General features: G+C 38.1%; 1 protein-coding gene across 2 annotated transcripts in view; it reads right to left on the reverse strand.

Annotated features, from left to right (window-relative positions):
* The window catches only part of AFF2 (ALF transcription elongation factor 2), a 502,493-nt gene that overhangs the window by 343,280 nt on the left and 135,980 nt on the right, over positions 1–23,233 (reverse strand). Inside the window, exons 2-3 of one of the 2 annotated variants that reach the window (XM_007992918.3) lie at positions 11,761–11,881; positions 1,424–2,284 (exon numbers count right to left, since the gene is read on the reverse strand). In XM_007992918.3, coding sequence (XP_007991109.1) covers positions 1,424–2,284; positions 11,761–11,881 — 982 coding nt within the window. Of the gene's footprint in view, positions 1–1,423; positions 2,285–11,748; positions 11,882–23,233 lie in introns of both variants that reach the window. The other variant, XM_007992917.3, reaches the window with a different exon arrangement.

Genomic DNA, 23,233 nt, shown 5'->3' on the forward strand with positions numbered 1-23,233 from the left:
GAATCAAAAGCAGGGAGTGACATGGTCAGATCTGCCTGTTAGATGAGCCTGCATGGATGGTATGGAAGAGAGGTGAGACTAGAGGGAAGGAGACCAGTCAAGAGGGGCTCTCACAGCAGTCCACTGAAGGCTCACAGGTGGTTCAAAGGCAGTGGGGGTAGAGGTGACAGACTAGAGAGATACTTAAGAGGAAGCTTGACAAGACTTGATGAATGATGATACAAAAAGCAAAACTGCCTCAGAAATGAAACAATATTAAAAACATACATTCAGAAAATATAGTCAACAGCCTCAGGCCTCCCTCCCTTTATGTTCCCATTGTCCTCTGAAATCACCGCATCTGCTGAGGATAAATAAAGGAAGGAGAGCCAGGGGGCTTATAGGGTCACACTTCTCTAACTCAGATAACACTGACTTGGAGTCTGTAACCATTCAGACAGACTGCCTGTCACTCCTATTGAGTAAGAATTTAACCCTACTTTCTTCCTCTGTGTTATTTCAAGCCTTTAGTCACCAGTGACAGGAATCCAATCTAAAGGCAGTGGCTTCTTCCAATCAAGACTTTGAGGTGCAGTAGACAGCCGCTTACATAGTGGTGTCTGAGAGGCAGCACCATATATGCTCCCCACCCATGGACCACAAGGCCTGGAATCCAATCATTAGCGATTCATTCCTCAGAAGAGGCTTTGGTGTCTCTGGACTTCTCTTTTACAAGGCAATGATTCCTGAGATGGGTAGGATATTTAGTCATTCTAAACCAGTGGGCTTTAGTTACTTGTAATGCCTTTTGCTTTGACAGAAAGGATGAAGGTAGAATAAAAGGGCTATGTAGATACCTGTGGAAGAAGGAGATGCAGAAGGGAAGATTGATGGATATAGAAGATAACATTAAGATCCTGCCAAGGAATAGCTCTGTAATCACTCAAGAAACTAAAATTCTTAAAGAATTCCTTCTATTTCAGGTTCCAGCAAACCACACTTCTACATTCATCTACTTTAAGGAACTTCTGTATTTTAGGTTTAGAATATGCTATTGAGTAGTCAAGGCCTATAGTGACTCGCAATCTTCTCATGAACCTCTTACGACTTATGACCAATTATAATCTCAAATGTCATTAATTTGTACATGATATTACTCCAACTGTATTTTATGAAACTCTTTTATAACTCCAACTTGTCAATCATTCAGTCAGACCAACCTTGTCTTTTGCCATTCCAAATTATGGAGATTTAACTGTGTTTGCAGCGTGTTAATCAGTTATGTCACAAGTGACAGAAGATCAAAATTCAGACTCTGAACTTGAAGAATATCCTATACAGCTCAATAAGGTAAATGAGAGCTGCTTGTGAATACTGGATTATAGAGGTTAGAGCAGAGAAATTTTAAAAAGTGAAACCAAACAAAACTTTAAAAATTACTTACTTCACTTGTTTGGAGGATGGTGAACTTTGGCAGTTTAGTCTTTGAACTGGCTGCACTGGGTTTTCCATCCAAGAGTGTTCCAAATGACAGATTCCCAAAGCTGTTCTCAAATTCAATTGAAGGTTTCAGTGTTGGCGAGATGTCTGGTGCTTGGTCCTGGCCATCCATGGGTCTGACGTATGCAGTTGGCTTTTGCTGCCCCATGCTTGTTTTGCAGTAAAGCCCTGGTGGGAAGTTTTGAACTGAAAGGCCACTGCTAGGAGCTAATAAAGAGGAAGCCACTAGGGGAGACCCAGGTGCTTGCACGGCGAATTCAGATTTTTCTGGTGAATTGGATTGAAAGATTTCTTTGAAAGCATCTTCTCCACTAGACTTAGGGTTACTGTCTTCCTTTGCAGATGGGTTTGACTCTTCAACTTCTCCAATCTGGGGCTGTTCAGCTGGGTAGACAAAGAAGTCTTCCAGTTTGGCTTGAGACTGGTCCTGTGTCAAAGTCTGCATCTTGTTTGGCTGACCACTGGCCTGGCTTGCCAGTACAGTGCTAGGGTTATGACTATCACGTGACCACTCAGGTTTTGATTTTCTGTTGCTATGTATTAGAGTTGAATTCAGTATCACAACAGAAGGTGGAAGCATTGGTGCTGAAGGATGGGTATTATCCTGGTGAGGTGGAATTATTCTGTTCTTTTGTTCTGGAAAAAAGCTTGGTTCATTTTTGTTGATGGGATTCTGGGGCACAGAATTCTTTGGAATTCCCACTAGATGATTCTGATTAGAATGATTAGTTAGCAAATCCTTCATTTCATCATAGTTTCCAAGCGTGTTCTGGACTCGGTTGGCAAGTGCATCACCTTTGTTTGTCTAAAATAACAAAAAGATGGGGGTGGGAGGAGAGAGAATGAATAGGTTTGTGTTTCCTAATGTTAATGTTTCAAACAGATGCCCTAAGTAGACTACCATACGGGGCTCTTTAAAATTGTCCTGTTGCCATATAATTTCATGCTTTTCATGTGCTATGTAAGAAAAAAATCAATAACACTATTGAAAAAGCCTCTTAGAATGAGTGGGTATGACTAACATTTGTATACTCCCTAGCCAGTTCTTAAACATGTTCATTGATAAAAAGTTTTAAATTATATCATTTATTAATTTTATTAGAAAAAATAATTTATTCTGTGACAGATGAGCTGAATTGCTACATTCTACATTGTGATTAACAACTTTTGCTTACCAATCATTGGAGTTATAATGGAATGTTCTACCTATATAAATGTTTGACATATCAGCCTTTGTACCACATTATACCATGAAAAAGGCTTAGGCTATTGGATAAGAAAATCGGTTAAATTGTACTACCATGACTATGGTAAATTTAGAAAAGGAATGGAATTAAACAGCATCTAATTGAGCTAACTTATGACTAAAGTGAATCTGATTCCTTCTAATCAAAGAACTGTATGAATTACTAGTGTTTGCCTGTATATTCTGGAAAGACTGTGTTTACATATTGATGATTCACACTCATTTACTTTGAAATGGTGCCATTGTTTTCAACAGTGACTCAAACCCTTCTGTGTCTTTTCAATTATTAAGGAAAATTTATTCAAGTATTTAAACTGTTGTTTAAGTAAACCAAAACAAAGTTATCTTTTCAAAGTGATGTTAGCCTAATGTAGAGCAGTTAGAGAGGCAACTAAATCATTTTATGGACAATCAGTATACCAGCTACACCACCCCCTGTGGGATGTATTTGTTCTATTAAAATGGCTGTGATTGTTTTTAAAATAATTATGCTCCTGCATGGGTTTTTGTAATACAGAAAGCAAAGTTACCATACTAAAAAATGATGGGTAGCTGTATACTTGGAAATGACTTTGATGCAAGCTCAGTTGTTCACCCCCAAAAGTGGCTTTCTTTATTCTCTTTATATGCCAAAGAGGTTATCAAAACAAGCTGCTGAATTCAGAAAGCCAAAGGACTTTTTTTGTACCTAGGCTGTACTATCCTGGCCCAAGATGTTGCAATGATAGAAGGCTACCAGTATTCAAGGAGCCATCTGGGAAGTGGGCCACAAAAGATATCACCCTATGTGGCCTTCAAGTCCCAGAAGCCATGGGTACATTTTCAATGCACAGGAGGGAGTGACCATCTAACCATTGGTACACTCTCTGCTGAAGACAGTTGTTTAACATCTAAAATTTTTCACATGCCGTTAACACAGCCCAGTCTCCTGGTGTACACGGGGAGTATACCTATACAGGGCTAGCATCTCAGTCTAAACTTAGGTTGTATGGCTGTGTGTTTTCCTCTTTATGTGAAGATGGGAGGATATGCAGATGGATAGAGGGCGAAGTGCCAGAAATGGGTGAAATCGTCTGGGGAAAGCAAACGTAGAAAGAGAAGATAGGGATTCGCAGAGAACCCTGGGAAGCATCAACCTTTAAGAGACTGAGATAAGATGAGGAGCCAGCAAATGATACCAAGAAGGAACAATCAGAGAGCGAATCAAACCAGTAATCTTGGCCTCATTATCAGCACCATCTCCATATACCATATAAAGTATTTTACTCATACCGTGTGTGTGAAACCATATGATACACTTCCAAAGAAATGAGGGCAATAGGAGAAATATAAATTTCAAAGATTAAGGAAAAGTATGCTAAACATATGCTAAGGGAGCTCTGTCAGGGACAGATATTTTTAGAAATCAAGTAACTACATGTCAGTTTTAGTTTGCTTATCCTCCAATCATATATTGTATCATATGCAACCTTAGTATTGAAGTAGTGATTAAACAATTAACATTCTCTATAATCCTCAGTTGAATAATCACTCTGTTTTCAAAAGTACATCTGAAAGATATATTAAAAGTTATAGATGGATAAAGTCACTTTTACTTCCTAAAAGTCTCTAGGTTTGTCATTTTTAAAGGCAGGAATTACTTTTCAGCCCAGACAAGAATAAACCCTTTGTATATAGTGGTCTCCTTCAACTGAGTTGCACAATGAACCACATGGACAGCAGCCAAAACCAGGCTCCCTGTTCAATCTCTAAATTTAAAACAAAACAAAACAAAAAATCATTGTGCTGAGGGTCCAACAAGAATCTGATGCAAGCTTTAAACATTTGTAGGTTATTTTGGCCTGTCAAACAGATTACCTCTTGGGTCAGATGTTTGCCTCATGCACAGTGATACCCGGCCATATTCAATGATCTGACCCAACAAGGGAAAACAATACCACTTCACTTCCCATTAGAATGCCTTCATTCTATTATCTGGCTTTCACAGAAACAGAGCTCTGCAAAATCAGAACCTTGTCCCTAGGTGTCATAGAGACCACTATAATACCTCCATGCCCTGAGAAGTCATTGTAGTCTCCTTAGGGAAACATAATCAGGACTTAAGAACGTGAAAGCTCATTTGCTTACAAGCAAGCTAGTCAAATTCCTGTTCTTGTTTCAGGAGTAAATAAAATAGGTTCATATTTTCCTCAGTAGGGAGAACCTTGCCTACCTTTGTAATATCTCTTCATTGACAATTACTTATAATGATCTGAGTTTCTGAAGCAAGCTTAGATATATTTTTCCATAGCTAGGTTACAAAAATATACTTGAAATTAAGAGAATTTCTAAACTGGCCAATGTCTAAAACTGTGTCTATGTGAACAAAATTAGAGGAAAATTGAAATTTCTCTCAACGAGTCTAGAAAATCAACCTTCTACTACACAGTGTATACTACACTTATGATAACTTTTCTTGAATAAAACTATGAGTTATTAAAGGTCAGAGACTACATTTCACTTATTTTTATATACTCAAGATGTAGCACCATGTCTTGTGCTTATCAAATACTCAATAAATTTTTATAGAATTGAATAGGACAAATTAAAATTCATACCCTGTCTATATCAAAATAAAGAATTTGCAATGGCTGGAGTCAAAGGTACATAATAGAAAGCAAAAATCAGGCTAACTTGGTTACTACAATTTAACATTAAATTGAACTTTGAGTTTCCTGGTAGCTAAGGCAAAAAGGAAAAGCTCGTAGGTTACAGAATTATCTTTGATCGAAAGAAGCATATCCTAATTCATTAAATGAGACAAATGGTTGTCTGATAATAAAATGTGAAAAGGAATTCCTCTCACTGATATGTTTAGAAGAACAGTTGAGCAATGAAATAATTTTTGGGGCCTCATTTTCCAAGATGATGCAAATATGTCTTCATGTGGCTTTTTCTTATGATGACTAACTCAGTGAAAGCATGTCTGTATGTGGACTTAGAGGTCTAGGCTAATACAATCCAGGCGTGCAGCTTTCTTGCACACTAATGACACAGGAGTGAAGCTGTGATAACCTGGAGAAATGAGGGATGTCATCTCCCTTAGACTAGTTTCCTCATAGAGCAATTGTCTCAGAAGGACGTGTGACAGGAAATGTATAGCACACAGTTCAAGGTTGAGTTCACTGGTGATGCTTTCTGAGTTGCTGATTGAAGGAAGATCCATATGGTTTGCATAACAGATGTTCTGTGGCTACACGTAGGAATTATTATAGTAGTTCTTAAGACAGACACTGGTAAATTTGGGACCCTCCTGAGGCAGGGTTATGCACAGAGGACACATGGACACAGAGCCTCAAGAAGTTCACCATTCAACAATTGGCATATAATTAGCAGTCCAGTCCAGGTTGTCAGAGTAAGCACTCCACCTTCCACCACTGGAGGTGGGTAATTGTCAGTCAGTTTTTAAATTTCTCAAGATGGAGATACGAGAACCACTGGATAGAAAACCTAATGGGACCCAAAATACATTTATACACACCTACAAAATGTACTCTCATTATACACCATAGCAACTTCTGATTCATACTAAATGTTCTTTTTCACCCTCCTGAGTCTTAGTAATCCTATTAAGGAGCAAAATATTCTTGATAATCTTGATTGAACATTATAAACGTGACAAAAATGAAACTCAGCCATTTTAATCAATTATATGCTTCTTTCAATTATTCAATTCTTTACTTACCGGTCTAGATAATTGGTTGATTCTTTAAAGGTAACCTCTGCAGCCTTTATTTTCTAAGTAATCACAATTTCTCTATCATCAGGAAATGCATTTTCCAAGTATTTTCAGGCATAAATTACATGTCTGGTTTGTGGCTCATGACTAACAGCATTCCTTCATTTAATCTTTTTCACCTCTCATTTCTTCAGGAAATGCAAACTTCCCTCAGTTTGTTTCTAATGCTATCTACAAATCAGTAGTATAATTTCATTGCATGCAAGACTAATGTGCTAGGAGGCTATTGTACCATAGTATTTCTTTTTAATACAAGTAGCAAAATAATTTAAGTTTTGAAGCTCATTTTTTTCTTTTATTTTATTGTGGCCAACATGTGATTTAGTAATTCATTTTTTTCTAAATCTAGTATTTTTGCAGTTAATCTCTCTAAGCTCTAAGTTTCTATTTCCTTCTTTACTCTAATTATAATAACGATAATACCTGAATTTGTATAGCACCTTACAGATTTCAAAGCAAGGTTTCCCACATTATTTCATTTGATCCTTAAAACAACCATGTGAGTCAGCAGAGTAGGTCTGGCCTCCATCTGGCCTCTACCTCTATGTGCCCCAACACAAATGACCTTGGGTAAGCCACTTAATAATCCTCTCTGCACCTCAGTTTCCTCATTCCTATTGGACTATAAAGAGTCGTAGAATGTTACTATTCTTATTAATTACTATGATTCAATCCAGAAAGGAAAAAGAAAACCTATGGATCAGAGAAAAGGAGTTTCTTCTCCACTGTCATCCAGCAGGTAAGCTGATCAAGTCTTCTGACTTCCCGTCAGAGGATAAATAACTTCCTGTTACAGATACAGAATCATACAGAACTGGATGCAAAGTCTAAATTCGCCATGTATAAGGATATGAAAATGCAAAGAAGACATCTCAATTCTCTGAGTTAAAATTCCTCATGGAAAACATGGGAAAATTGTATACCCCAGTTGTTATAAGGTCTAAATGAGCACACACATGAAACTCTAGCACAGTGCCTAGCACACAGTAAGCTGGCATGCACTTGTTACATGCCAGTTCCTTACCAGACTTAGTGCACTAACCTAGACAAGTCAAATGGCTTCATGTTTTTCAGGAACATTTGAAGACATCCTTCTCAATAGCATAACACCAATTTGAAAATCATATGCTACAAAAGCAGCCCAAGAGAGAAGTTCCCTATCACTAACCAAATCTAGGGGCGGTCAACATTCTCTCCATTCTAGCAGTGGTAGAGGCAAAGAAAAGAAGGGAAAGAAATTAGCCAGGAACGTGAGAGATTACCATTTATCTTTCTGCCAAGAAAGGATAATAGGTCCTAGAGATCAGTGTTCATATTGGCTAGTTTATGAACCACTGGCGCTATTGGACAGGTAACTGGACCTTGTTTTAGGCTTCAGGGTAGCAAGAACTTTCCTGAAAGTCTTGACCCACCATCAGGAATGTTTATTCTAAATTTGATAAGTCCTCCCACTGCCACCTTAGGGAAGAGCTGTGGTATGTTCTCGTTTCTACCAGTGGACCATGGGCCAGCTCTAGGACCCCCATGACCACTGGCATGTCAGCATGTCCAGATACTCCAAGGGTATCCAGCCCAGTCTTGGTCTGGGGAGCCTTATGGAGGTGCAACATCAGTTCTAGTATTCTGTTACTCCTCAGTGCTGTCCCAGGGAACCCTGAATGTGGACACAGCTCAAGATGACAACCAATCATCAAAGCAAGGGTGAAAGAAAAATAATTATTAGGTCAACAATCACTAGCATTATTCTTTTTCTTCACAGTTTTGACTTAAGAACAAAGGTTTTGGCTAGGCATGGTGGCTCACGCCTGTAAACCCAGCACTTTGGGAGGTCAAGGTGGGCAATCACCTGAGGCCAAGAGTTTGAGACCATCCTTGCCAACATAGTGAAACCCCATCTCTAGTAAGAATACAAAAATTAGCTGGGCATGGTGGTACGCACCTGTAATCCCAGCTACTTGGGAGGCTGAGGCAGGAGAATCACTTGAACCTGGGATGTGGAGGCTGCAGTGGGTCGAGATCGCACCACTGCACTCCAGATTGGGTGACAGAGTGAGACTCCATCTCAGGAAAAAAAAAAAAAGAACAAATGTTTTTCCTCATCAGGAAGCACAAAGGTAACAAGCTACTAATCACGCAATACGCCCTGCCCCACACTATACTAAATGTTCCCATCTATGTCTCTACTTGATGTACCCTTGTAATATCAAGACAGATGGCTTTTGAAACTTCTGAAAATGTTGATAACAGATTTTTTCAACTGCCTACTCAAAAATACACTGCTAACATTTAAAAAATGGATCTATATAACAGGCCTTGTGAAAAGATGGCATTTACCTTAAAGGTACAAGACCATCAATTTATCATGACTTAAAATTATGAAGGGAGAATAAATCAAGAGTTCTTCACCTCATTATAGTGTTGAGGATAGTGTGGATGTTGGATTTTAAGAATAAACTTTTGAGTAAAGCACATTTTTCTAACCCATCCAAAGATAACATGTAAAACTTATCTCCTTGTTCCTTCTTCACCTTGAGCAAGGATAAGACACTTACCATGCTTTGACCTCTCCTCTATTTTCTGCAGAAAATGGAAGCCCTGATTTCTTGCACTTCCCCAATCTTCCTTCCCCTCTCCTGCTTTGTTCTCATTCTAATGTTCTGTTCCCACCTTCCACCCCATAGCTCATGATTCCTCAACTGCTCTCCATCTTGTATTATTTTTAATCTCCTCTGGGACCTTTCTCCACTTAGCTTCACCCTTCTCTCCTGTATCTTCCACCTTCTCTTTCTCCATTGAAGTTATTTGCTTCCCATCAATCTCTAAACATGTTCACGTTTATCTCATTTTTCTAAAAAGCTTCCCTTTATATAATTCCTCCCTTTACTTTCTAACTTATCTTTCTTTCTTTTTTCCTCCATGTAAAACATTTCTGCAAGATCATATCTACATTGACATCTCACTTTCTTTACTTAACCACTTCCCATTTATCCTCCAACCCCTGGCAGTTTGGCATCCCACAGTGACCATTGTCATCAACAAATAAAACAACTCTCCCTAAGGAGCCACCATTACTCCTTAACTGCTAAATCCAAACAGCCAGGACTTTAAAGTTCTTACCTTTCCTGACCTCTCTGAGGCACAGCAAATCCTTCCTCTACAAAATCCTTAGGTCCCTAGGTTTCTATTAAATGTTTCTTTCCTAGTTCTCTTCCTACCACTCTGATCATTCTTTTGGAGTTTCCTTTCCTGGCCTCTGCTTTCACCACCTCTTTTACCCCTTAAATGGTGCTACTCCCAAGAATTGTTTGTCCTCCTTTTTATTCCATAATCTCTTCAGTGATGGTAGGCATTCTCACAGCTTCCACTAACACCTATAAGACAATAACAGCTAAACTTCTCTCTTGACCACTCCCATGAGTTTCAGACCCATATATCCAAGCCTTCTGGATAGCTCTCTCCTGATATCTCTCTAGCATCTCAAAGCCAACATGCTCAAAACTAAATTAGTTATTTCTTCTCTACAAGCACCAACCATGTTCTCTTCCTGAACAACTTGTTCATGATACCACCACTCTCTCAAGTAAAAAACTTGGGAACCATTAATTCTTATTCCATATTCCCCACATGCAATTAGACACCCAATTCCATAATTTCAACTTCCTTACTCTACCTTAAATCGTTCCTGATATAAGCTCCCCTCATCAATTACAATAGCTTCTTTATCTTTCCTTAGTATCTCCTACCTGCAACCCATGGTCCACACTGCCCAACATCATTCTAAACTGTTCATTTGTCCTGGCCATACCATGATTTAAATATTTGTAATGATTTTTATCATGTAAAAAATTATGTTCAAACTCTTTATAATGAGTTTGAGTACAAAGTCTTCGCTGATCTTTCCCTTGCTATCTCTCTGTCACCATGCAGGCATGCTATCACTGGTTCAAATGATCTCTGCCACTCGACTAGGAACTCCTTGAAAACACAGACTCTGCTATTCCTCTTTGCACACTGGTGTAAGCCAGTGACTAGCACATAGTAGGCCTTCATAAATTTTTGTTAAACCAATTATATATCTAAATATATACTTTCAAAGTAGTATAAAAATTAACCTGTTGATATGGGAACACTGCTATTTTATGGATCATACTATTACTGACAGATTGAAAACCAGTAGCTTAGGTGACCTAAGTTTCTTCATCAGGCTTACCAAACTTGAAAGTTCCTGCAATGTCTCAATCAAGAGTTGCTTAGTTGCTTTGAACAAGGCAACAAGACCCTAGTCTCACCAGTCACCAATCCAAATAGCTTACTCTCTACCCCAAAGTAGTATTTGGGCCTATACTGTCTTCCTTAAGAACTTTCCTTTTCCAGAAGTCACTGTCCCTTAAAGGGTACTCGTCTAAAATCACAGCTCTTGAAAATTTTCTCTGTTGTTGTATTTCTTACATCATTTTTGTTTTATTACAGAAAATTACACTGATACTACATTTCAATAAAAACCAACCAGCTGCCAGCAATTCAATAAGATTCTTCCATCATAATCTCTTTCCAGTCGCCTCTCATCTCTACCCCAAATAGAAAGTTTAGAAGCAGTCACTGTAAAATCAACACTTGTAGACACAGCAGTTTGATGATTATTGGAGCTATACATTAGCCGGACTACCACTAGAAATTCAACCTAGCTATACTACCCCCCTCTGGTTGAGACAATCTTCTAACCCATGATTATTAATCATCAGAAAAAATGATTGGCTTTTTTCCTTTATTCTGGAACAACGATTTTCAAAGAGCACTCAAACCACTGAAGAGCTCTAACAACCTAAAATGGAAAAGAAAAACAGTGGCTTTGCAATGGATGACACTGATTGGGAAAAGAAACAGATATCTCCATTGACATTCTGATGAAGTCTTCAGGAGCTGCCTACTGACAATCACAGCAGTAGAAAGTGTCAAGGGGGCATTCCTTGCTGTAGGAAGTGTTGGGCAGAGAGGGGCTCATTGGAAACAGGAAGTCTCACAAGTATCTCTTCAATCCTACTGTGCTCCCAAAAGAAGATGAAATTTGTTTCTGAAGACTTCATCAGAAACTTGCAGTTGCCTCAAATACAGTGTATGTACAAATTTCACTTGTAAAATATATTCCCCTGGAAATGAGTTGGGTGCTTTAAACATAAATCAAATGTTGATTAGTGAGTTCAAAAATGTAACAAGCAACCATTTTCCAGAAAGAAAAAATACATACATATTCAGCTACCTTGTATGGCTCCCCAAAAAGATCAAAGCCTGAAGAAAAGAGATCGTCTTCTTGCTGGACTTCTTGATTCCTCCGTTCCCATTCCCTTTTTTTAAGTGCACTACGGTCTTGTTCATAGTGACTGATATGAAAAGGAAAAGACAAAAAGAGAAAAAGATTAATTAATCATGCGAATCATTTAAATTTTTGTTGTTGTCAATAATAAAAAAAAAAAATTCAAGTCAACTTGCTGCCCAAGCTGACACTGCATAGAGAGCAGATAATCCTTTTCATTACACCTATTGAGTTTAAGATCCTGACCAGCTCTTCAGAACAAAGACGAAAACAAAAACTTGCTTATCTGAAATTACATTCATGACAAGCAAGTAAAGCAAAATTATCTTCCCTTGTCCTTGTTTGATTATTATAAGTAATTACATACTCCCCAAAAGTCAGTCCACAGTGCAGAAAGGTACTAAATTAAAGTTACATTGTGTTGCCAACTACCTAGGGCTCAGAATCCACAGATGTCACAAAGTCCTAAGAGAAAAGAATTATCAAAGTATGGAGCTGCAGATAAACTGGAATTCTGTCCTGAGCCCATAGCCAAAGTGAGCCTGTTTTAATGAACTCACAGGAGAATTTAAGGACATTTTCGGAAGTCCACAGAAAAATAAATAACCAAATCACCTACACTTCTTTTTGTTTGGTTGTTGTGGTATTGGTCTTCTTATAGTTTTCTTCAAAGGTGAATGGAAGCCTTTTTGAGAAACTCTTCACAAAAAAAGGGGGTCTGACTTGAATAACAAATGACTAGCTGTAGATGAAAAAAAGGAGGTGTCAAAACCCTTTAATGACCTCGATGAACAAATGTTTTACAAAGACTAACTGTGACTCTCATCACATTTCAGGCTTTCCCATTGGAGGATCAGAAGCTCCTAAACAACATTTAAGGTATATTCCAGGCCTTTGGGTATTATGGAATGCAATGCTTCCTTACTAAGAAAACAATTATTTTCTTCATCATGCAAGACTGCAAATTAAACCATAATTGTAAGTCTTGTAGCGGTGTATTTTATTTTATTCATTGGGTTTTTTCATGCTTTTGATGTTAACCTTACCCAACGTGAGTACATACACACTGGGCAAATTTAAGTTACATAAATGTACATAAAATGCTTAGCAGGTGTTGGATAAATGTTGGTTTCCTTCCCCATGTTAAGACTTAATTAGATAATTGACATGCAAATGAACATAATAGCTAAAGGAATTACAAGAGATCTACTGATATAAGTGTACAGTTGACAGGCTTTGACTATATCCGAAACCTTAATATCTGTCATTGGTAGGCTAGTTTGCTCAAAGTATCATAAATTTAATTTACAAAGTAAGAACCTAGAACATAAACTATCTGTGCAGCTTAACTAGATGTTGATAAACATGGAGTGTACAATGCCACTACACTTAATCATCCACTTTTCTTCACAGGAATCCTTGAGGTCAACAAACCTGCATGTTATGCACATGTACCCTACAACTTAAAGTATAATAATAAATAAAAATAAAATAAAATAAAATAAAATATAAATTAAAAAAAAAAAAAACAAATTCAAAGTGACTTTGATAACTTCATCTCCTGGATAAAGAACACTCATTTCTCCATTAAAAAACAGCGACAACATTTATAGGATGTCTAAATGCACATTACACTTTCATAATACAAACAACGTCAGATACATTAAAGCTCACTGGACCATTCATGAGTATATTCAACAAATGTCATCACTGTCTGAGCAAAGCAAACAAAACCTTCAGAGTCCTACCCTAAGCCAGGGCCTCACATCTAGGCCTCACCTGGTCAAGGAAGATGTCAAGTCCAGATACTGGAAGGCAGCCTATCATTTGTAGTCTCAGATGCCCTCCATAGGTATTAGATTTTCTAGCATCATCTTTCATTTCCATTCACAAGTTGAACTCAGTATCCCAAACAATTGCAGTGTCCATGTTTGAGACTGACATAGAACTAATCAGGCACAATAACATCTTCAGTCCATTAAGTGTGGTGTTTGTGACTGTACCTCAGCACCATACATTGGCTGTGTGTAATCCAATCCCATAAATTTGTCCAAATGTAAGAAAGATTGGGTGTTAGGATGAGGGTAGAGTAACAAGTTAAAGCAATATTTAGTGAGGGCGGAGTTGTTGCAAAGGAGAAGGACACTTAATTTCTCTGCTTTCCATAGCAGATTAGTACCTATACACAAACAAGAACCAAAGTCTTTTCCTTCTGAGTAATGCAAGCAGGATGTCAGTTTTCTAGCTATCTGTTCATTTTGTGCACCTGACAGCTCAGAATGACAGGCCCATAGATCACATTTAATTCTCCCATGAAGAGAACTGAAGTGCTTTGGTCTCTTGGCTTTGCAAACTACTTTCCTTCTCCTCTGAGGGAAAGATATAATTAAAACCCTGAAGGAAAAAGAAAGGAGAAGAAGAAAAGGAAACATGCTTCAACTTGCATGACAACCTTTCAAACTACCAGCAGTAAGGGCACTTTCGGTGCTTTGGCCCTGGCTTTGATTTGTTAGGAGGCTCTTGGCTGCATTTTGCATCAGTTCATTAGCTACCAAATTCCAGACACAAATTTGAATAGCAGATTGAGTGTTCACGCGGGTGTTATCCGTTGCAAGCAAAACTGCCTGCTGCATTTTTTAACACATCCAACAAAGAACAGTTAATTCTCATATCTCTGGCGAGAATGAATTTAATCTCCACAGAGCTCCACTGCTCTTGGAAGGCAACCAAATATCTCCAACTTTTTCCTTTCTTGCTCAGCATGGCGTTGTATTGAAGGCTTCACACAGAGAGGTCTAATGAGTAATGAACTACATGGTGATGAGGCTTTCAGTTTATAATGTCACTGATTTCTGACTGAAACCAACATTACTAATTTGAAGCACCAGCTAATTAAAACCACAGCTATGTATTTAGCCTCTTGTTATACCTACTGCAGTTTATAATTATGAGGACCTCTTTATCTACTCAATTAAATTTCTTATGATTCAGGCAGGTTGTGTTTGAACCTGTGAGCCCTGCAGAAGCTACAGGAAAGTATATGTCTGTCCCCTGATAATTCGATATATCTTTACACACCCAGGCCTGCTTTCCAAAGGAAAAAGAGCTCCATAGCCCACAGAGAAATGCTTAAGCCAAAAACCTGAAGTAATCATCATATCATTGGCATGAACAATTCAAGTTTCTTCTCAGTGATGAAGACAGGACGAATTGATCCTATCAATCAGCATGAAAACCCATGTTTATACTGAGAAGTTAAGCCAAAAAGCTCAACTCAAGGATTCACCACTCTTAGCAAGTTAGGATATTTTTCCAACATTTTTCTCCTGGATATAATAAAATTGGTCACATTATGATAACACAAAAACTGACCACTCAAAACCAAATTTACTATGAATCAACCAAAGGTTTTAGGTTTCTCTCTCTCCAGGTTACCTTTTTGGAATCCCTATTTCACTGATATCCATACTAGTTGATTGGAAAAGGTCAGAAAGAAGAATAAGTTCCATTTAACTACTTTGTTAATCACCCTGGTGTAAGGCATGATGGTGAGAAGCTTCTCTCTATCATAGGATTTTTTTTCTTTTCTTTCTTTCTCTTTTTTTTTTAGATGGAGTTTTCCCTCTTCTCGACCAGGCTGGAGTACAATGGCGCAATCTCGGCTCACTGCAACATCCGCCTCCCAGGTTCAAGCGATTCTCCTGCCTCAGCCTCCAAAGTAGCTAGGATTACAGGCACCAGCCACCATGCCCGGCTAATTTTTTGTATTTTGAGTAGAGGCGGGGTTTTGCCATATTGGCCAGGCTGGCCTTGAACTCCTGACCTCAGGTGATCCACCCGTCTCGGCCTCCCAGAGTGCTGGGATTACAGGCATGAACCACTGCACCCGGCCCATGTTTTTTATATTAGCTGTGATTTCACCCACCTGTGTGCTTCCCTGGCCACCACAAACAGAGGAACTGCCCTCATTTACAAAAGAGGAAACTAAGGCCCTCCTAAAATGAACAGAGGCAGCTGTCTCAAGCCGTCATCAAGCTAGTGGCAAAGGAAAATCTGAATCTGTTTCTTCCATCTTCAAGTTCAAGTAATATCTTCTCCTAGCCTTCTCCTTCTCTCAGACACTTGAACCTTATCTTGTATGTAGATAACTCTCATTTTGCTCATTAAAAGCCTCAGGTACATTGGTGGGACAATAAAATGCAGGGCACATGTAGATTCCCTGAGATCCAGAAAGTTCAATTACGCCGTCTTCATTAGCGCACAGTGGTAGCCCATGTAGGCTGACAATACAGGCTAGTCTTTTACAACAGAGACTGTTTAAAACAGGAAAAGAGTTTAGCAATCATCTAGTTGCAGTGCCCTCATTTTACAGATGAGGAAATAGAACTAAGGTAAGGTAATGGGCCTCACAGCGGGTTTGTCAGAGAACTAGGAGGCTGGAACTCAGGCTTTCACATTCCCAAGCTACGTGGTTTGTCCCTTCTGCTTCCTGTGTTTCCATCACACTTCAGAATGAAGATGAGTCTCACATGCACTCCATTGGTCACCTTTCCTTGGGACTGCTTTTTATTAGAAATTGCCAGTAGGGAAAATCTTTAGGGATTTAATTTGGATTCAAGTATAGAAAAACCATTAGTTTCCTTATATCAAAATGTACAGACCCTAAAGGGATTGTAAAAATTAACTGCATCGGTGGGGAAGAGGCTGGGCGAGGGAGAGTAAAAACCAGTTTCAGTCCATTTGGTTCATATATTTCATGAAGCCTAATACTCATTGTTTACCTAATTTGGTTATTTTACAAAGCCACTTGGGGAAACTTTAAAAAATTGATATTTTAAAATGATAAATTTGTTTTAAAATACTGCTAATATACGATTTGCTGTAGTAGTGGTGTACATAAAGGTAAATAATTCAGCCTCACGTGTTTTCCAGTCCAACTACACTAAATGCCTTTATTTGGCTAATATCTTTGCAAAAGTATAAAAATACATATTTAGTCCACCCAAAGAACAAACATAAGCTATCACTCACTGCTTGTGGTTCTTCTGAATGAATCCCTGCCTTCTATAACATGTGTAGATATTTATCCATATTATATGTTCCAGAGAGTCAGGTGACACTTTTTCTATACCTAATCCTATTTTGAATTTGACACTCATCTAATCTCTACATAACTTCTTTTTCTCAAGAAAAGAAAATCTCTGGTATCCAATACCTTCAAACTTAACCCACATTATGTAAAATGCTAAATTCAAAACTATAAAAACAGCTCAAAACAAGCCATCATTATTTTACATGTATAGAGTAAAAACACAAGAACCTTGGATCTGGAGGTGTGCAAAAGAATAGGAGGTAAGCGGCCTTGGAAAGGAATTTTCAAAACCAGTAGAACCTCCTCAGCCATATTTAATGGCAGGACTCATGAGGAACTCTGCATACCACCACTCTCTTCACCAAATGTACTATCTCCCTGCAAACACTGTCTCTCATGAAAAATAATCAAGAAGAGAATGAAAAGGTGAGAAACACACAAGTTTTTAGCTCTAGACACCTGCCCTCTCATCATTCCAATTTGTTTTTTATTTTCCTTTAAATCTGTGGTTTTAAAAATTATGTAGACATCAATAGTCTAGAAGTCCTGGAAGAAACAGGCTTAATATTTCAATGTAGAAGCATCTTGGGATTACCTCATCGCCTCCGTTTCTGAAAATGGAAGCAAAGACTCAGCCCATCTGCAAAGCCTGTCTAATCATCTTCCAATTAAGTCAGGCAGACTCCCCAAGAGCCATCCCTCCTACCTTGTTTCTGTATCCCCTGCTTTGCTTCTCTTCTAGTCCTCTCTTTTCATTAATAACAGCTCGATTGAGATATAACTAATATAGCATACAATTTCGCCCATTTAAAGTGTACAATTCAGTGGTTTTTAGCATATTCACAGAATCTTGAAACCATTGCCATGATATAATGTTAGAATATTTTCTACTCAAAAAGAGGATCTGTACACTTTTAGGTATCATCCACTCGTGCAATCCTACCATCCAGCCCAGCCCTAAGCAACCACTAGTCTACTTTCTCTGTGAATGAATTTGCCACTTCTAGATACTTCATATATGTGGAATTATGTAACATGTGGTTTTTTGTTCATGGCCTCTTTCACTGAGTATACTGTTTTCAATGTACATCCACACTGTAGCATGGGTCAGTACTTCATTTCTTTTTATAGTTAAATAATATTCCACTGTATGGATATTCCTGGTCCTATGATATACTGTGCTCATTAAGAGGACTCAATCTTGTTTTTTTCTAATGATTCAACCAGGATTCTCTAAGTCTCCCATTAGACTTTTCCCTCCTTAAGGTCAGAGGTTTTTAAGTCACTGCATCCTCCAACTGAACACAAATAACCTTTCTGTACACAAATAAGCAATGGCCAATGCAAATGCCATAAGGAAAACATATTTGCTTTTTTGAATAAAAGTGTGTGGCTTAGGCTTCGGACAAAATTATTTTGACTGGCCTACCAAACACTCAAGAAGACATTGTCATCTCTCTAACAAACACAAAATACTCAAGCTGCAAAGATAATTTAATACACTCAGGAATGGTAAAAACCTAGTAAAAACCTAACCTGATGCCAATCAAAGAAACAGATTCTGTTGCTCCCAGGTAGAAAGCTTTAAGGAATTTTACAGTGTGTCAAAAAAAGATGGCATCCAGATTTAGATGATCTGGGACAGGCTCTGTCTCTTTCACTTACAAGTTTCTTGTTCATTAATAAATTGCTTTATATTTAAAGGCTCAGTTTCCTCCTTTGTACATGAAAATAAACCTTATGTCTTCTCTGCATGCAGTTAGTGTAAAGGTTAAATATGACAGTTATCAAGAAAGGCTTCTGTAAACTACTAATCATTGCTCACATTTAACAGATGAGATGGCTGACACCCTGATAAAGCAAATGTAAATCTCTTTATAGCTTTTGAGTTCTCTTTACTGTGTAAAAACATAGCAAAATTTCATGGTTGCTGAAGTCTAAAGTCTTTCTAGTAACAGATTCAGTTAATTTCATTAGATATCCTTTACAAATTTTTCTGTATAGACTCAGATATGACCTTTGAGACAGAGACACTAAGTTGATCAATTTAAAAATGTAATTCACAAATATTGACCTGAAATTTAAAATAAAAACTTTTAATTTTAAATGTTTCTAAATATTTCTTCTATCACATGGTTCACAATTTTGGCTGCCCATGAGAATCATCCAGAGAATATTTTATAAATCTCCAGGCTCAGGATATACATTAGACCAACTGCATCAGGATCTCACAGTGTGAATCCCAGGCATCACATGGAAAATAACTCCTGGTCTTCATATTAATAGATAAATTTCTTTATTTGACCCATTTGGGCATATAAAAATCTGAAAAACTTAACCTGAAGAGATCATTTATCTCTTCATTTCATGAAGGAAAATCAAGGACCAGACACCTTTAGGGAACTAATGTATTCTATTATGTAGAAATATACATTGCTGGCATATGTTGGGAAAAGTGTCTTGAAGGTGAAAGCAGTTATTACAAAAAGACTTGTGCAGAAGAACAATAACACTAAAAGTTACTGTCTGTTGATTCCTTGTTTATGCCAGCCACTGTTCCAGGACTTTTATGAGCATTATCTTATTTAATCATCACAAAAACCCTGAAGTGGTATACCATCGTCATTTTGCGGATGAGGAAACTGAGATACATGAGACACAGGGAGGTTAACATGCTCAACATCATACAATTAGTCAGTGGTACAAACACAGTAACCGCTGGGGCTGTCAGAATCCAGAGGCCACTCTCTTGGTCATAAAGAAGATTCTAGTCTTACTCACAGAAGAGAAGGACACTCTATTCACAGAGAGGCACATCCACATGTTTAAGCTCTGCTCACACAACATGCATGGTGCAATTAATCTAGAAGGTATGTCTAAAATCTTAACTATCTTCAGAATATCCCGGCTTCTCAGGTGCTATTGGAGCATGATTTACACTATTCTCAGAAAAGCAAGCACAGGTAGACACTCAGATGGATATTGATTATCAAAAATGTTGTAAGAGTACACTAAAACTCTATTTTCAGGGGATTCCATTTTAACGGAAATACCACTTTTATATAGAACGACCATGACTCTAGCAACCCAAAGATTCCCATCTGCCTGCAGCAGTATTCAGCATATCAACCACTTTGTATGCCAATTAAATGTCTTCTAAAAGCAACCTCTCCAGTGAAATTAAATTCTTTTGTCCTCATACACTGTAACTGTTGGCTAAGAGATGTGGTCCAATATCCCTGACTGCTTGAGAGGGGTGCCTATCTCCTTAACAAGTGTTACTTCCCTTCTCTCCCAAACAGCTCAGAATGTGTCAGTTATCCCTTTACAACTATGGAATGTCTGACTTTATCTCCTTGAATCTCATGTCAAGCACTTCCTTGTCCTCTTCCATATGCACGTACCGTACTACAGCTCTATTGCACAATAGATATCTAAGGATCCCTGAGTTTCTTTTCTGCTCTTATAACATGTTCTTATATTACATGTCTGATTTCCATTTTTATAGAAAATCATTTTAAAATAATTTTAGTTCTGACCTATTCATTAAAAATGAGGCTTCACTATCACTTCACATGGCTCATTGACCCATTTGTAACAGAAACCAATGCCTTACAAGTGCCTCACACTCAACATGGCCAAACCAAGAGAGCTGCAAACAACTGCATGACTTGGAAGCTTATAAAAATACTTCCTGAAGACTAGTAGAGGCCTTGAATGGATGTCAAAAACCAAGCAAATATGTAATCAGATAGTGAATATAGTAAATGTTTTCATTTATATTTTATGACTTTTGAATAGGATCAAAAATTTAAACTACTGTACATAAAAATCAAATTGATATAAAACATTCCCACTTCCACTCTTGTCAGCATCCACCCTGTTCCCCATTGCCAATCAGAGGTAATAATTTTTTATAAATTTCCTGTTTCTTCATGTTTCTTCCAATATTTCTTCATTCACTCTTTACTGTCAACTTGAACCAATCTCATTTATAATTCCCTATCTAAATTAATCAAAGTTGATACTAATGCTGAGCTTTAAAGAGCTACCAGATCTAATTCTTTACTTCAGGAGGATGCTTTCCACAACCAGAAATGGTCCCATGGATTTACGAGAAAGGAAGCAGAGAGGCAGTGACAAGCTTAGAATACTGTGATGGCTCTAAAGTACTTCATGGTTTATTTGAATTCTGGCTTGAGGCAAGGTTCAATTTATGGAATCTGTGGTGCTGCTCAGGAGTACACAGTTGATGCCATCAATGAGGTCTTCCTTCTCCTCTCCCTTCACCTCCTCCTCTTCCTCTTTCCTCAGGCCTGCCTGCCCTAGTGAGGCAGGCATAGTGCCCTGCTCAGTGGCCCAAGGCTTAGCTTGGGCCTCTGCTCTTGATGAGCCTTTGTCCTCTCCCAATGTGTCCTGGCTTCATCCCATGTACCACGTCCCAAACTCCATACCAGTTGCTTCTGCAGCCAACTTACACAGAACAGCTCTGTCTTTCAAATTAGGAAAAAGCTACCTGAAGTATTTCCTCTTTATGCCCATTAAATATCAGGAATTATTTTCCAAGTCAAAGTCTTAATATAACCTTCTGGCTTCTCATAAGTGACACTTTTAAAAGGTGTTTTATTTTCATTTAGCTATAAGCAAGGCAATTTCAATAACTACTTAATTTAAAACAATATTTTCTCAGAAATAGTATTCTTAATTACTTTTAAACTAAGGAAATTAATGCCCTTAAGGAGCAGTTTATAATTGACAATTTTAAGCTGACTCTGTTTTCACATCTCAACAAACCCTTTGATCCACCTGCACTCACTAATTTTTGCCCAGGCAAATTCTACCCCCTATAGGCTTAACCTTTTGGCCCTGCCTCCTTCTACCATGCACTCCTGCAGAGCCCTGGCCTGAGTATGAGTGTAGGGCAGCAGCAAACTCTTATGACCGTAGGCTTGCTTTCTCATGTGGACCTATAGGTGTGACTCTTCCCTAAGTTACACTTCTCCCTCTTGCCCTAACAAGGTGCCTGACTAGAATCAGGGTAACCCTGTTGTGAGTCAAAATGTATCAACCCACAATTCCTATGTTGAGATTCTCATGCACAGTACCTCAGAATATGACATTATTTGGAAACAGGGTCATTTCAGATGTAATTAGTTAAAAATAAAGTCATACTGGACTAGGGCGGGCCCCTAATCCTATAAGACTGGCATCCTTATAAGAGGAGAAAATGTGAAAACAGAAACACAGCGAGAACTCTATGTGAAGGTAAAGGCAGAGATCACAGTGATGATTCTGCAAGCCAAAGAATGCCAAATATTGTCAACAAACTACCAGAAACATCACACTTCATTCAAACTTCAGGGATATTAGGAAGAATTAGCAGATTCTTCCTAAAACCCGTCACAAGGAACCAACCCTGCTAACACCTTGATTTCAAACTACCAAATGCATGCACCTACAGACTGCATTCCTGAGCCAGTTCACAATGAAAACTCCAGGCCTCCTCACAGTGCATGCAGATCATCTAGACCTTGTCTTTTTCACTCTACATTGCACTTGATCCATTCTAATCCTGTCCCTTCTACTCTAGCACAACTCTCCTTTGGCTTTCCAACTCATTCTTCTTTTCCCCCTTTCCTGCTATGTCTGAAAGAACTTGTGGGTGTTAAATGAAACTGTCACTAGAGAGGAATAATGCATTTCTGCTTCCCATTTATCTGGAAACATGCCAAGCTCAGTGTTCAGCTCAAAATAAATATTTTTCAACGGAATGAATGAATAAATGACAGGCAAACATATTTTTCTACCTAAGTTCAGTGACAAATGTTGACAAAATATTAGTTAATACATTAATTTGTCTATTTAATCAACAAATACTTACTGGATATCTACGTCATGCCAGATACCATGTTTAGTGCTCAGAAAAAAAAAAAAAAAAAAGACCTAATTAAAGCTTTTGGGAAATTCACAACCCAGAAGAAGAGGCAAATCCATTCCAAAACAATTGTAGTACAGAGTAACACATGTTACAAGTTTATGAGGAAAGTGCCATAGGAACACTCTCAGGTTGGCTTGGGATAGGAAACAAAATCAGCCAGCTGTGGTCCAGCTGGGACTTGAACACTTCAGCTAATTCAAGTACACATGAATGAAGTGGTATTAAAGATGATACCATGGGACAAACATGGAAGAGTGAACAAGAGATTAAAGATACAGACAAGTTCAGTCCAGTGGATTGTCCATGAGCTATTTGGCAAATTGGTCTACAACACTGGAAGGAAAACAATAAGATTTTCTGCTCCTTGGGGAAGCTGGAAAATGATAATT

Source organism: Chlorocebus sabaeus, chromosome X, assembly GCF_047675955.1.
Source record: "Chlorocebus sabaeus isolate Y175 chromosome X, mChlSab1.0.hap1, whole genome shotgun sequence".
NCBI lineage: Eukaryota > Metazoa > Chordata > Mammalia > Primates > Cercopithecidae > Chlorocebus > Chlorocebus sabaeus.